The sequence below is a fragment of the Gekko japonicus genome, unplaced genomic scaffold (assembly GCF_001447785.1).
Source record: "Gekko japonicus isolate JY-2015 unplaced genomic scaffold, Gekko_japonicus_V1.1 scaffold1933, whole genome shotgun sequence".
In the NCBI taxonomy this organism is placed as follows: Eukaryota; Metazoa; Chordata; class Lepidosauria; order Squamata; family Gekkonidae; genus Gekko; species Gekko japonicus.
In genome coordinates this window covers 93986-109086 of record NW_015170340.1, presented here as the reverse complement: position 1 = coordinate 109086, position 15101 = coordinate 93986, and the positions used below count along the sequence as shown (strand labels likewise).

The 15101-nt window shown below is 48.3% G+C and overlaps 2 protein-coding genes across 2 annotated transcripts in view; both read right to left on the bottom strand.

Moving 5' to 3' along the window:
- Nucleotides 1–4077: 4077 nt before the first annotated feature.
- LOC107116274 (butyrophilin subfamily 1 member A1-like) lies at nt 4078–6368 on the bottom strand. Its single transcript, XM_015418171.1, has 2 exons — nt 6250–6368; nt 4078–5084 (listed from the first exon to the last, which is right to left on the bottom strand). Exons 1-2 carry the CDS (start codon nt 6366–6368, stop codon nt 4577–4579), a joined length of 627 nt encoding a protein of 208 aa, XP_015273657.1. The 3' UTR covers nt 4078–4576.
- A 74-nt stretch (nt 6369–6442) lies between these two features.
- LOC107116273 (tripartite motif-containing protein 7-like) overlaps nt 6443–15101 on the bottom strand; it is a 17621-nt gene continuing 8962 nt past the window's right edge. Inside the window, exons 4-8 of the mRNA XM_015418170.1 lie at nt 14733–14963; nt 12677–12699; nt 9653–9771; nt 9306–9338; nt 6443–6459 (exon numbers count right to left, since the gene is read on the bottom strand). Of these exons, the coding sequence (XP_015273656.1) occupies nt 6443–6459; nt 9306–9338; nt 9653–9771; nt 12677–12699; nt 14733–14963 (423 nt within the window). The remainder of the gene's footprint in view (nt 6460–9305; nt 9339–9652; nt 9772–12676; nt 12700–14732; nt 14964–15101) is intronic.

Genomic DNA, 15101 nt, shown 5'->3' with positions numbered 1-15101 from the left:
CTCATTACTTGTGGAAGTGAGGCTCAATGTCTCCAGCTGCTCCACCACCTTCCCTTCCCTTGGTTTGCTTGGGGAGCCCGAGCAAGCCGGCTGCTGGAGGGAAGGAGAGGTGGTTTAAACCACCTTCCCTTCCCTTGGCTTGCTCAGGATCCCCGTGGCTGCAGAGAGCCCAAGCAAGCCGGCTGCTGGAGGGATGTGCATTCGGTTCGTCTGAACCGAATGCACCCCCGAAAATGGCCCATTCGGGCCCTTTTCAGGCTGCCGCGGGCCGAATCAGATTCTCTGATCTGAATCGACTTCCCGCAGTTCGGCCCCATCATATCCTATGGGCCATTGAAGTCAATGGCAAAAACGTAGGGTATATTCTGGGGGCTGGAGGAGAAGGGGTTTGAGGGAGAGGCTCCAAAATCGCAGGGTAGCTACTGGAGCCTCTCCCCAAGATACCCGCCATGTTTCAGGAACATTGAACCAGGGGGTGCAATTCTACGGCCCCCCAAACAGGTTGCCCCCATCCCCTCCATTGTTCTCTATGGTGGGGAAGTTACTAAAAGTAGAGCTCATCACTAGACCTGGAGTCTGCTCATCCATGGAACCCACTATTCAACACTACTCCTACTCCTTATGGAGCTTACTCCCCTGCACAGGTGAAGCACCCACAGCTTGGATATGGGGAGGAGCTACATAATTTGTTTTAATTATTGTATGCTGTTGGGCTTGGTTTTACTCTCTTGTTGTTATGTTTTTAGAACTTTGTAAATCGCCTAGAGCCCCACAACTGTGGGAATAGGTGATCAATAAATGGAAATAAATAAATAAAAATTAACAAAATAACATTTGTTCTGTGGGGGGGGGGTTGTTTGTTTCTTAACACAGGGGTCCAGAGCAAAGTTCCCTCTAAGCTGAGTTAGTGTGAGCTAGCTCACAGTTTTTTAGCCTCCAGCTCACGTATTTGTCTTAGCTCAGGAAGGATGGCTCCAGAGCAAACTAATTTATGCAACAGCCAAATCACTCACTCACAACTTCAATGCTAGTAGCTCACAAAGTAGAATTTTTGCTCACAAGACTCCACAGTTTAGAGGGAGCATTGGTCCAGAGAGGACCAGGCCACTTCCAGCTTTTGAGATGCCCAGAGGTAATTTGAAAAAATGCTGACATGCCATTATAATGACCTGTTGAGGCAATGGCTAGTCCACAGATTTTTTTATGTAGTTCTGTAGCTCTTTTCATTTCAAAGTTATGAAGGGAACTGTATTGACTGCACATTTCTCTTGATAACTCTGGAAAGAAAAGGCTTTTTTCTGACTAGCATTCACTTTGGACCAGGCGGTGTCTAGCTCTTATGATTTTTCAGGTGATATTTCAGGAAGGGTGTTTATGGTTTTCTAGCTATAAACTCCCCCTCAGTGAGAGGAGGGGTCTGACTGCTAACATCCTCCATACTCCACATTCCCCGACAACATCCACAACCATCCTTGCAGAATGAGGACAAGGCCTTGGCTTCATCTTTGCCTCGTCTCTCTTTCCTTTGCTCCCCATCTTCAGCCTCCTGTCATGAGGCTCCTTCCATTACACCCCCCCCCCAAAAAGGCACTTCCTCTCTGTCCAAAGTTTCATTCCTCCTCTGGTCATCTCTCCTCTTGCAACCTTCTCTGCTCTCGCCCTGATATTCCAAAGTCCCCTTTGAGCCACCTTCCGTCTGGCACTCTGCTGCCAAAATCCTCCACCTCTCTCTTCATTCTGAACAAGTGACATCTCTCCTTAAATCCCTCGATTTATTTCCTTTCCCTAGATCCTGCAGAAACTCCTTGATCCTGCCCTTCAAAGCCCTCCAGGGCCTCTCCTCACTTTGTACTTCTCTGCTCTTATATCCAGACACAGCCACCATCTCCTATAGGAGGTGGTGACACAGCCCTGTTCCTGACCTTCAGGTTCATCACTCTGCCTCCCCAAGACCTCCTGTGTCCTCCAACAACTCCTCCCTTCTTGCCTCCCAAGAACTCCTGCATGACCCCACCTCTCTCACTTCCTTCCCTTAAAGGTCCTCCTTTTCCCCCGAACCCTTTGGGACTCCTCCTCCAAGTTCCATTTCTCTGCAGAAAGTGGAATGAACATACATTCTTCCCATTTATCCCTGCCACCACCTTCCTCACCTTCTTTATGGCAAAGATTACATTGCAAATTCATCGGGGCAGAGACCAAGGTTTGAAGATCCTCAATCTGCCACGGAAACCATGGAGAGTGACCTTGGGCCAGTCACACAACCTCAGCCAGGTGTAATTCACAGGACTGTGATTTGTGGGGATAAAATGGAGGCCTGGAGAATGAAATCAGGCACTCTGGGGATAAATGAAGTCAGTCTATGATGAGCTAAAGTTGATACTAGATAAAAGAAATAATTTCAGAGGAATTACTGATGCTGTTTTCAGTAAGAAAGGAGATAATTTTTCACAGATCCTTCGGTAGGAACGGGAAAGGCACTTGTTTATATGTCTGATTCTGGCTGCAGTTCACAAAAAAGGACAATCTTTCTGTTGCTACATCAGATATTGTTGTAACTTTTTTTGATAGGAGGCTCATTCAGTATTTAAAACGCCGTTAAATATTGTGGGTGCAGCAACCTATGGGGTAGGTGACTGGAACAGACCTCTGGTCAATAGAAGGGATGGGCATCTTTGGGTGCATCTCCAGGTCCTTCTCTCCCTCCGTTCTGGCTGTTGGGAGAAAGGAGGGACCCTGGATTCCCCCTTCCCTCTCCCTCTTGCGGAGGTGGGACATTGGCATCTCTCTAATTCCAAGCTTGGCACCCATGTGTATCAAAAAAGTCCAGAGACTGGGGGCCAGGTATACACAGGAGATATGTCCCTACCAGCCCAGGGCCACCCCCTCCCCCAGGTTTGCAGAAAAATCCAAGAGCGAAAATTACAAATCTGACATTTTTAGGAAAAGACTGAGAACTCGTGAACCTGTTGTGAAATCTCGACTTCCAGTTTGAGAAGGAAGGAACAGCTGCCAGCAGACCTCGGCAGGCAAAGGAGATGCAAGACCTGCTTCCGTCACCCACCACCATCTGAGCCAGGTGGGTGGGTGGAAGAGATGGAGCTGCCGCAACCCCAGCCCTGCAGGCAGGCAGGCGGAGGAATGGGAGCTCCTGCTGCCCCATGCCATCGCCCTGTAAGCCAGACCGGTGGAAGCAGTGGCCTCATACGTGGGAAGGGGCAGGCAAGGGAGGGAGGGAAGGAGACCCATCGTTTCCCTCTCAGCACTGCATCAGTGAGGCAGGCGACGGCAGCACATTAGGTTGACAGGGTGGCTGTTCAGGGGCCAGCACTGCAAGCAGGGGGATAGGATGAGAACCCCCCCCTCAGTCTTATGGGTCCCCTGCTTGTTATCACCAGGTTTTCCTGAAATGTAGCTGACACATTCGTATGGCTGCACACTGTGGTAGACTTGAACTGATGAGGCCTGGGTTCAAATTCCTGCTCAGCTATAAGATTGCCAGCCTCCAGGTGCGGCCCAGAGATCTCTCCCAGAATTACATCTGACCTCCAGACAACATAAATCAGCCCCCCTGGAGAGAATGGCCGCGTCAGAGGATAGACTCTATGGCATTATGCCCCACATGGTCCCTCCCCTCCCCAAACCCCACCCTCTAAAGCTCTGCACTCAAACTCTGCAGGACCTTCCCAGTCCAGGGCTGCCAACCCCAGCTACGAAGCTCACTAGCTCTTGGTCTGACTTCCCCCACAGGGTCATGGTGAGTAGAAAATACGAGCACCCCATTCCCTGGAAACAAAGGAGAGTGAGACAGCTGTGGGGGTGAAAAGGACCTATAATGATTTGAAAAGAGAGACATAAAAACAACAGGAACAGAAACCTTTAATGCAAGTATAACCCAGCAGAACTCTGCCTACACAAATCCACCTCCTGATTTTTCTCTCCAACGGCAGAGTTCTGGATGGATCAAATTAATAAACGACAGCACCTTTTGTGGGTCGTCTGGCAGTTATGAAATGGCTCCCCCCCCCAAAAAAAAAAAAACCACCCAAATCAATCATCACAGTTTTCAAGGTAGCATCTCTTTATTACAATCAGAAAATCTTTTCAACCTCTGATATAATTGAAACACAAGTGCTATGAAAACAGCAACCTGGATACGGACAGGATCTTCAGTGCCCTTCAGAAAGGGTAGGCTGAACATGGGCAAATCCTAACAAATGATGCCCATTAAAGCAAAGGAAAGAAACAGTCCTGAATAGTAATTTAAACGTGCAGGGCCTCATTTTCCTCTGTAGGGGTCCCTCCCATGCTTGAGGAAAATGGAGGCTGAAGAGGGCCCAGGGGGGTTGTGTGTGGAGCTCTCCTTTAGAACCAGCCTGTTATTCTTTATAATGTGAAAGGCATTGTCACTTTCAGAAATGATACAAAAGGAGGAAAAGGAATGTTGGGAAAGGGAGAGGAAAAAAGTCTCCATTTTACTCAGGACACTTTTGGTGGCTGGGAGCCCAGAGACTCAAAAAAGGGGGGCTCTTGAGAAATAATATTTTCTTATCGATGGTCCTGGAGTGGAGAAAAATTCTTAAGAGATTTCGAGGTGGCCTTTTGAATGCAACCAAAAGAAAGGCAGGAGGGTCTCTCCAGAGAAGGAGGCTCCACAGAACTCGTAGAGAAGGGCTGCTCGGTCAGCGTCAAAAAAGGCCACTCGACACCCAGTGTAGTTCAGGCACACTCGGATCCTCTTCAGCTCCCTGGTCAGGGCCTCGAAAGGGTCAGGGTCTTTTTCAGAAGCCCTGAATCTGCCTCCCCACTTCCCCACCTCCCAGAACCCTTCCTCAGGACTAAAGGTGATGCCTCCCTTCCTCCTCACAGACTTTCTGGCCACCCCCACAGCCCATTCTCCCTCACTTCCCACAAGGACTTCCCAGAAATGGCGGCCTGCTGGGAATCCCTCACGGCCCAGCACAGCACCAAATGTGTCAAATCTCTCAGGATTGTTGGGCAGGGCTTGAGTTTTTTCTCCATCTCTCACGCTTTTCTGACCCTCAGACAGGATGAGTCCGGGATGGGCCGTGTCTGGATCCCTCTCCCTATGGGGGGGGGGGGGGGGAGGGGGAATGAGAAGAGAAATGGCATCAGCTGGGGGATTTCATTCTCTGGCCTGCTCTGTTTCCTTCTCTTGCCAGCCATGGCCTGCTCCCATCTCTGCCACCCTTTCCTAGATTCAAAGACTCTCCTGCCCCATTAAAAGGCAGGGCATTCTTCCTGTGTGCTTCAAGAGAAGGCAGGCTAAGTACACAATAAGCACCCAGAGGAACACAATCTATTCCCTCCCATATCCTATCCCAAGCAGAGAAGAAAAGGAAGAAATGACTGGTTATTTTAGTCAGTGGTGTGGGGGTTGTAAGAAAGCTCACACATGAAAGGGCTTTTACACAACCAACCAAAATGAGCAGAGGCATAAAACAGGCTGAGTGTGTCAAGTGGCTTTCAGTTCTGAAACTAGACACAGCTCAAGGGAGGTAATATCACCTAATTTGGCTTTAATTGATTGCATTACATTGGTGTTCCCCATTGCTTTCAGCCTGCCAGGCAGCTGTGTTTCTTCACTGGCAATTCAGGGCCGTCTTGGGTGGAATTGGGACGGTTTTTATGTGTCAATGAAAGAACGAAGTTCAGAGGACATGGACTGATACAGCTGCCCAAGAAATGTGCCATAAGATGACATCATAGCAGCAATAAAGGGAATCTAAATGCCCTGCTTGCCTTCTTCAAAGGATGTAGGTGAGATTAGACCTTGAAACCACGGCCTGAAGAAGTAAGACCCACCCACCAAACAAGAGGTGTCCCCAGGTCAGCTGGGATCCAGACAAAAGGCTCATTCATGCACAGGGCCAGGGCAAAGGCAAGACAGACAAATGAAATGAGAATAAAAAGCCTCTACTTTATGCCCAAATACCTGTGATGGCCTGATTCTATTCAACCAATCAAATGTATAGCAAATGATGGAAGTTGACCATCAGGCCTGTTGCTAAGCAGGTGATTTTACCAATCAGAGGGGTCTGCCAATTAACCCAAAAGTCCTGCAGCTGTGAGGGTTCAACTGAACAAACACCCTTCTCCCACCCATGAGCTCAAACACTACTGAGATGGAATGCGCCCTCCCAAGCCAACACTCTGTGTCACACAGTGGCCAATACCCAGGTGCCATCAGGAAGTCCACCAGTGGGGCTAAAACTCCAGAAGCCTTCCCACTGTTCCCCCTCCAAGCCTTCGTCTTCAAGCAGTCTTGGTACGCCCCCTTCGTTGGAGAGTCTACGTAACTTGTGGGAGATAAAACTGCCAAAGCTCTGTCGTGCATTGGTATTGTTCATAGGCAGACTCTGAAGTTTCCTGTTTTGTACTCTTTTTGGAAGAGATTTGGCCTACAAAGGATGGATATGGGCAATCAAATAAGGATACAGCCTTTTCCAAAACAAACAAACATTATTTAGTTATCAGTGACAATGAACAGTCAAGGAAATCAAACCAGTGTGTGCGTTAGGGGCTGTCAATCCCTTATAGTGACACCACTTATAGTGACACCACGGGGCTTTCGAGGCAAGGGAGAAGCAGAGTGGGTTTGGCCATCGTCTTCCTCTGCAGAGCCTTCCTTGGAGGTCTCCCAACTACTGACCCTACTTAGCTGATAACTTAAGGCCACCCCAGCAAGGGGCTTCCAAGGCCAGTGAGAAGCAGAGGAGGTTTGCCATGGCCTTCCTCTGCAAAGTCTTCCTTGGAGGTCTCCCTTCCAAGACTTATGGTGACCCCAGCACGGGGCTTCCAAGGCCAGCGAGAAGCAGAGGTGGTTTGCCATGGCCTTCCTCTACAAAGTCTTCCTTGGTGGTCTCCCTTCCAGGTCTTATGGTGACCCCAGCATGGGGCTTCCAAGGCTAGTGAGAAGCAGAGGTGGTTTGCTATGGCCTTCCTCTGCAAAGTCTTCCTTGGAGGTCTCCCTTCCAAGACTTATGGTGACCCCAGCAAGGGGCTGTCGAGGCAAGGGAGAAGCAGAGGTGATTGGCCATTGCCTTCCTCTGCAGAGCCTTCCTTGGTGGTCTCCCTTCCAAGTACTGACCCTGCTTAGCTTACAACTTAAGGCAACCCCAGCAAGGGGCTTTTGAGGCGTGAGAAGCAGAGGTGGTTTGCCATCACCTTCTTCTGCAGAGTTCTCCTTGATAGTCTCCCTCCAAGTACCGATCCTGCTTAGCTTATTTATCATATGGCAGAAGTACACAAGAGGTACTCTTGAGAGTCCCTTGGATCAAATCAGTCAATCCTAAAAGTAATCAACCCTGACTGTTCCCTGGAAGGCCAGATAATGAAACTGAAGCTCAAATACTTTGGCCACCCAATGAGAAGGGAGCACTCACTGGAGAAGAAGACCCTGATGCTGGGAAAGATTGAAGGTCAAAGAAGACGGGGACGGCAAAGGATGAGATGGTTAGACAGTGTCATAGATGCAACGAACATGAAATTGAGCAAACTTCAGGGGACAGCGGAAGACCGGAAGGCCTGGCGTGATCTGGTCCATGGGGTCGCAAAGAGTCGGACTCGACTGTGCAACTGAACAACAACAAAGAGGTACACAGGGGAAGCATAAAATAACGTGAAATATGTAACAAAGTTGTTACAAGGGGCATGCAAAACGATTGGGCAATCCCCCTAAATACTAATATCTAGATTTTCAATCCACTCAGTGCATTCACTGAGCATTCAAAGAGCTCCGTCACATCTCCCTGGAAAGCATGATGCTCACATTCCTGTCACAAACAGAAAATAGTTTGGTGGGCAGCACCACTATCGCATTCAGGTCCTTCCTAGTATTTTGCCCCATTTAAACAACAGGTCTGCTTAGCTTTCCAGATCTGACAAGACTGGGGCCTGCTATACCATCCCACATCACAATTAAACCAGTATGGAATGGTAAACCAGAAAATGTCGATGAACAGATTAAGTCTTATTTCAGAAACATAAACAAAACAAAGCAATTGCTCTTTAATAGATGTAGAAGATATGGTAAGAAGTTATTCACATGAATATGTATGGACAATGATACAAGGAATCAACAATATAAACAGCATCTATAATCCTTTGAAGCAGTGTTCAGCCGTTCAATGGGATATTGATATTCTGTTTATATTCTTTTATATATTTTTTCCTTTGTATTTTATATGTTTGGTAGTGGAAAGCTCCATCAAGTCACAGCCGACTTGTTAAGTCGCTTGCTTAACAAAGAAGTCGGAGAGTGATTCAGCAAGAACACAACTTGATTCTTCAACTCGAACACAACTCCAACACGGATCAACATCTGATAGCCAGAACAGAACGATTCAGGTTCTACATTGCAGTTCCCCTGCTTTTAAACTCTTCCGGCTAATGTAGCCACACCCACTGTACAAATACCAACCAATACGGTTGTTCAGATAAGGACCAATCATGGACGTTCCCGCTCAGGGAGCTTGCTGTAAAGTGATTGGCTAGGTGCTTCCTGGGCTAGCAATACGATTGGATGGATTTGGATCCTAGCCTAGGACGAAGCTTAACATAGCTTTTCAATCAGATGTTTCACAATACCTAATGCATTCAACGGCAGCTGATGAATACATTACAATTCTCATGGCGACCGGGTAGGGTTTTCAAGTCAAGAGACGTTCAGAGGTGGTTTGCCATTGCTTGCCTCTGTGTCATGACCCTGGTATTCCTTGGAGAACTCCCATCCAAATACTAACCATGGCCAACCATGCTTAGCTTCTGAGATCTGACAAGAGAGGGTCAGTCAGGGCTATTCATAACTCATAAATATAATGTGGATTTCATGTGTTCGTAAAATACGTCCCCCGACTGGAAAATGCTTATTCATATTTGTAATCTGCCTTGCGTCCCTGTGAGAAACGTAAGCTGTAAGTGAAGCTGAGCTTCCGAGAGCTGATGAGCCTTCTGACTGGCCTTTGGAGAGTTGCTTGGTTGTGCGGATTATTAAAATGTTGCTTTGGCGGCAGCTACCGTCACAGCTCAGGGATCTTCACTGTGTGACTGAAGGTAAGCTTCGGCAGCCATTTTGTGGCTGGCCCTGCCCTCCACGCCAGCTATTCTCTGGCAGCCATTTTGTGGCTGGCCCTGCTCCCCACAGCAGCTATTCTCTGGTAGCCATTTTGTGGCTGGCCCCGCCCTCCATATCCCCTCCTGAAGCTGTCTATGCTTGTATAACAGAAATATATAAAGGATCGGGTTCCCTCTCAGATAAACTGATTCGTATATGAAGAAAAATTTACCTTTCTGCAGGTGAAGTCCAGAATCCAGAGTGTCTGAGGAAGCAAAGGAACAGAAAGTGAGCAACAACAGACCCTTGTGCTTATCACAAATCTTGTGACAAAAGTATCAGTTAATGACTAGAGAACAGTAACAGAATAATTTTGATTAATCCACGTAATACAATTCTGAATTCACAGAATTCAGACCAGAACACTTTCCAAGGTGAACTAAAATGGTCTTGTGAATTGGTAAATATGTTCCCCTCTTTCCTTGGTCTGCTAATGATATAAGCAGCCCGGAGCAGACTAAAACACATCTGGCCCACTCCAATGTCCAGTCTGAAACTCCTACAGTGTTTCTTCAGTACCTTTGAGTTGCTTCTCGACGCCCTCCAGAAGGAAATTTAAATCCAAAAAGTCCCAGATGCTCCACTTCAGTGCAAGAGGAAAAGCTGCTGGATTTGCAAATGGCTCCTTTTCTTCATACCTGGAGAAAATCCCGTTAAGGTACCATTCATCCTATTCAGAATACCCCCACTAGTGGAACAGAAAAAGGAAAGGGTAGGAAGCCTAGAGACACAGGATGGTGCTTAAAGCACAGAAAGATGGGGACTCTTTGGAGAGGAATGCTCACACTGTAGCTCCTACTTTGTTAACAACTGGACCTTGGTTCTGCACAGACACACAGCAGGTGCAGGGAATGGCTAAAGGTAAAGGTTCCCTTGCTCAAAAGCCAGTCGAGTCCAACTCTAGGGTTGCAGTGCTCATCTCCGTTTCAAAGCCAAAGAGCCAGTGCTGTCCGAAGACGTTTCCGTGGTCATGTGGCCAGCATGACTAAACACCAAGGCGCACGGAACGCTGTTACCTTCCCACCGAAGCGGTACCTATTTATCTACTTGCAATTTCTTTCTTTCGAACTGCTAGGTTGGCAGGAGCTGGGACTAGAGACAGGAGCTCACTCTGTCATGCGGCAACTCGGGTCTCGAACTGCTGAACTACCGACCTTCTACAGCCTGCAGTTCAGTGTCTTAACCACTTGAGCCACCGCAGGGAATGGCTACCACAGAATAAAACAGAGCCCTGTTGGGCTCAGATTGTCACCACGGTGGTGGTGGGGGAGGCACCAGCCGTTTTCCCACACCGAAATAGCACTGGGGAGGTAACGTGCCAATTTTTACTGCTACGTGTGGAGTATTCTGTGCATGTCGAACAGCAAAAACTGGGAAACTTCCTGCCCCAGTGCTGTTTTGGCAGTAAAAAATGTCCAGGGGAAGGGGAGGCAGAAGCCCTTCCTCTCCTAGAGCGGCATTTGAGGCTTAAACAGGGTTTGGTTTATTTTTTAAACAGCCATTCCCTGCAGCTGCTGTGTGGCACTGCAGAGCCCAGGCCAAACTCTTTAGAAAAGCAAAACATCTAGTTTGCTCTAAGAACAGCCACCCCACATCCCCTGCTCCTCTCTGTCTTGTAAAAGTCTAGGTAAAGGGGGGGGGGGAGTTCTGGACTAGGACTGTAGAACCCTGGAACAATCCCACTCTCAGCCACGCAGCTCACTGGGTAACCTCAGATCCATCTCTCTTTCAGACAGGGTTGTTGTGAGAAGAAAATGGAGGAGGGCCGAATCAGGTACATCACCCTTTTCCTCCCTCTCCCACAGTACTAGAACTGAGGGGTATCCAACAAAGTTGTTGAAAATTCACCACAGGCTGAAGTATTGATGGCCACCAGTACAGAGAGCTTTAAAAGGGGATTAGACAGATTCATTGAGGAGGGGTCCATCAATAGCTACTAGACTCAGGGACTGAAGGGAGCCCCCATATCCAAAGAAGCAGAAGAGGAGATTGGATTTATAACCCGCCCTTCACTACCCAAAGGTGTCTTAGAGCGTCTTACAAACTCCTTTGCCTCCCCCTCCCCACAACAGACACCCTGTGAGGTAGGTGGGGCTGAGAGAGCTCAGACAGAAACTTCTCTTTTTTCAAGGACAGTTCTTATCAGAACTACGGCTTGCCCAAGGCCATCCAGCCAGGTGCAAGTGGAGGAGTGGGGAATCAAACCCGGTTCTCCCAGATTAGAGTCTGCGCACTTAACCACTACACCAAACTGGCTCTCACCAACTGGACCATATCCAAAGGCAACAAAACTCTGAGCACCAATCCTAGGAGGTAGCAGCAGGGGAGGGCCTTGGCCTCTGTGCTTGGTTTGACTGGCCCTCCAGGACAACTGGGTGGCCACTACATGAAACAGGATGCTGGCCTAGATGGACTACAGGTCTAATCCAGCAGGCTTTTCTTATGTTTGTAAGAGTGTGGCGGATACATAAAGGAAGAAAACATGTCACGTGACATCACAGTACCCAGATATGCCCATACTTCTCCTCCTTTTAATAATTTGCCGCTTGTGGGGCAGCATGGAAATTTGAGCCTAATAATGTCACATGACAAATTCTTCAGCTAGGTCTATCTAGGGAGAGGGATAGAAAAAACACGACGTTTCTGATCAACAGCCATGGATTCCCCCTAATGGGTTGTTCTAATTAAGAACACTTGCTTTCGAGACCTCTGTTGTTACCAGGGCTGCCCATGCAGTGCAGTGGCAACATGGCTTCCGGATAGTGGCTTTCTTGCCCGAATGGCTGATGTGAAGAAGGTCAAAAAGCACACATGGGTAGGGGAATTACTGCCGTTCCCACTTCCTCACAGTACTGAATGAAGGACAAATTGCTAATGTGGAAACAATTGAGTTCCAATGGAAATATAAGCCACACATTTAAATGCCACATGGTTGCAGGAAACTGATGGAAACATGGCAGACATGCCAACTCCTGCTTCCTGATCTGTAACCTCACCCTGCCCTCCTTAACACACAGAGCTCACTGGTTTGGACTGGGTGGTCATCATCAGAGTGGGCTGGGAGGACATCCAAGTGCCCCGTAGCCATTCCTGATGCCAGTCAAGGCACTATTCCGGCCAAGTAACGTTTACCACCAGCCATTTTGTGGAATGTATGTCACTGACGAGACTCAAACTCTGTTTCCTGGGGAATTTTGTAAAAAGGTTGCTTTGGCAGCAGCTGCCACCACCTCCTGTGACAGCGCCTACCACACCACGTCAGAATTCCAAAAGTGCCTGCAGCCTCCAAAAGGTCGGGGACCCTTGTTCTAGAAAGGCACAGCTAGGTGCCAACACAGGCCCTCCCCCGTGCTATTTCGGCACATGCTTTCCTGTCGATGAGGTCCTGTGCATAAGCTGTTTACCAGTGACAGATGGATGGAGATCCACGCTCTTAGTTACACCTGATTTGGCCCTCGGCCATGATCCTGAAGGACCACGTCCTTCACACACTGCCCAGTCCAATCCCAGCATTAAGAAGGTTAATGTTAAAGGTCCACTTACCTCTTCAAGGTGCTTCTGGCATCCTAAAGAAGAAAGGCAGAGAGAGAGAGAGAAAGGGAGGGAGGGAGGGAGAAAGGAGACCTCAATGCTCGTTATAAGGGCACACCAGACAGACCCCTCAGACCCTGGAAGATTCTGCACTGTGGCCTTTTGCTTGTGTCCAGCTAGCAGACTTCACTCAAAGACTGGGGTACATCTTCAGATGTCAGCAGACAAAGTGGAACCATTTCAGGGTAGAGCTGGGTGATCTGGTTTGACAACTCAACAGTGATTACTTTTCACAAAGGGATGTTCCCTCACACAGAAGGTAGGAAGCCCTCAGATTAGGGTGTGTACCCATTGTAGCCACCTGTGGACGCAAAGGCTTTCCTAGCAGCGTTCCTTGCAACATGATTTCCCTTCTTTTCACTGGAGGGTAGTTCATGTCCCAGGCTTTTTTTTTTTTTTTAAAGATAGATTACACTAGCACTGTAACTACACACACTGATCCCCAGCTTTCATTTTTAAAGTCCTAACTGTTGCAGAGTTATAACTGGAAATGTGCAGCCTGCACTTTACTTCCTTTAAAATAAAAGCTAGGAGTTAGTGCACCAGATTATAATGTCACAACTAGGGATGGGCACAAAGCAGCGTTCCATTTAAATGGCTTTTGGATACGGTGCGAACACCCGGAAGTGAACGTGTACTGTATAGCTTTTAAGGTACTGTACAGATTATGTTTTAGAGGCATTGTTTTACTGTTTTAATGTTGTAAGCCGCCCTGAGCCGCTCCGGCGGGAGGGCAGGATAAAAATCAAATAAATAAATAAATAAATAATAAATGACTATACGTGTGGGGGTAATGGTGAAGGTCAGCTGGAGCAACCAACCTTCAACATTATTCCCCCCTCACACACATAATTCACCTGTGCACATTCACTTCTGGCTGTTTGTGCCACTCCCGAAAGCCGTTTAAAGGGAAACCTTCCAATGTCCCCTGGTTTGTGCCCATCCCTAGTCACAATGCTACAGCAATCTAGCCACTACCCTTTTCTTTAAAGACTGAAAAGAGCCCTGAGATGGGGGAGGAGGACTGAGAGAAGCAGACCCACACTCTGTCACCTTTTAGCCCTTTAAAGGCCCCCCCCCCCCCGTTTTCCCTGCAGTATTGCAAGATGGCTCAGCAATGAAAGCGAAAAGAGGGTCTGGGCATAAATGCCATCACATTTGCAGATGTGCAAACACAGCTATTCCAGGAACAGGTGTATGAATACCATTCCTGTACCACTTCTTGTTGCCACTGTGTGTCTGTGTGCGTTTTTGAGGAGCCACCTGCAAGCAGCCAGTGTAAGTGACATTCCTCACCCCTACAGACATTCTCTTTTTAAAGCTCGCTGTGAAACGTCTTGCTTGTGAGCCTCATTCCTGTTTTGGTTTTTTTTTGAAAGAGCTACCCAGGAACCTGGCTTTACTTGGTTGACATACCAATATACTTTTGATTCTGAGATGGAAGCCTAGCGGCCTCAGTCTATGGGGGAGGGGGTACAGGGCTGTGGGGGGGGGATGCGTTTCCAGGGGGTAGAATTTCACATTGTTTCTTCCAGCCTGCTCCTGGCTGGAGATGTAAAAGGGGCAGAGGGGAACATGTGTGTCCAGGCCCCATTTGTATGAATGTGCTAACAACCCAGGAGGAGTCTCTGACCCCCCCCACCCCCATGCTTGCTGCAAATGTTGATAAGATACCCCAGCGATGCTGAATTCAGCCAAGTGGGATTCAACCACTGCTGATTCTAAGGGGGAAAGTACTTGGGATACTCAGCGGTGTGTAGACTTCCCCCTGCCCCCACCTAAGAGGGTGGCGTTTCACAGGGCCAGACTGATAGTTTCTTCCAGTCTGCCCCTGGCTGGAGATATAAAAGGGGCAGAAGGGAAAGCAGCCCATATCCAGAGGTGAAAACTTTCTAGCAACATAAACAGGGCTTGTCTGCTTTTCTGCTAAGCGAAGGAGGCATTGAGAGGGTCTGGCAGCAGCCTTCTTCCCAAGGGGTACCTCTGGGCTGTTCCCCCCCCCCCTCACCTGCAGGAAATCACCAGCCGGCTGCTGACTCTTCTCCTCCATCTCCTGAATGAGGCTTTCCAGAGAGGAGAGCTCCTTGGAGAGTCTGGCCAGGTGCTGGTCCCTTTTCTTTGCCACCTCCTCCTCCACCTCTTCCATCTGGGCCAGCAGAAGATTCTCTTGTTCCTCCAGAAATGTGTGCAGTTGCCTGAACTTGGCTACTGCCTCTTGCTTCACTCCTTTGGTTTGCTTCTGAAATGGAAAAAGGAAAAAAGCAAGCCAGCATCAGGAACACAGCTGGTCTTTGCAGGGGGGGGAAAGGCACTGTTGGAGGTTCCTATCAGGAGAGCACTTTTTGCCTTTCACAGAGATCCCAATTAACATCGGGCA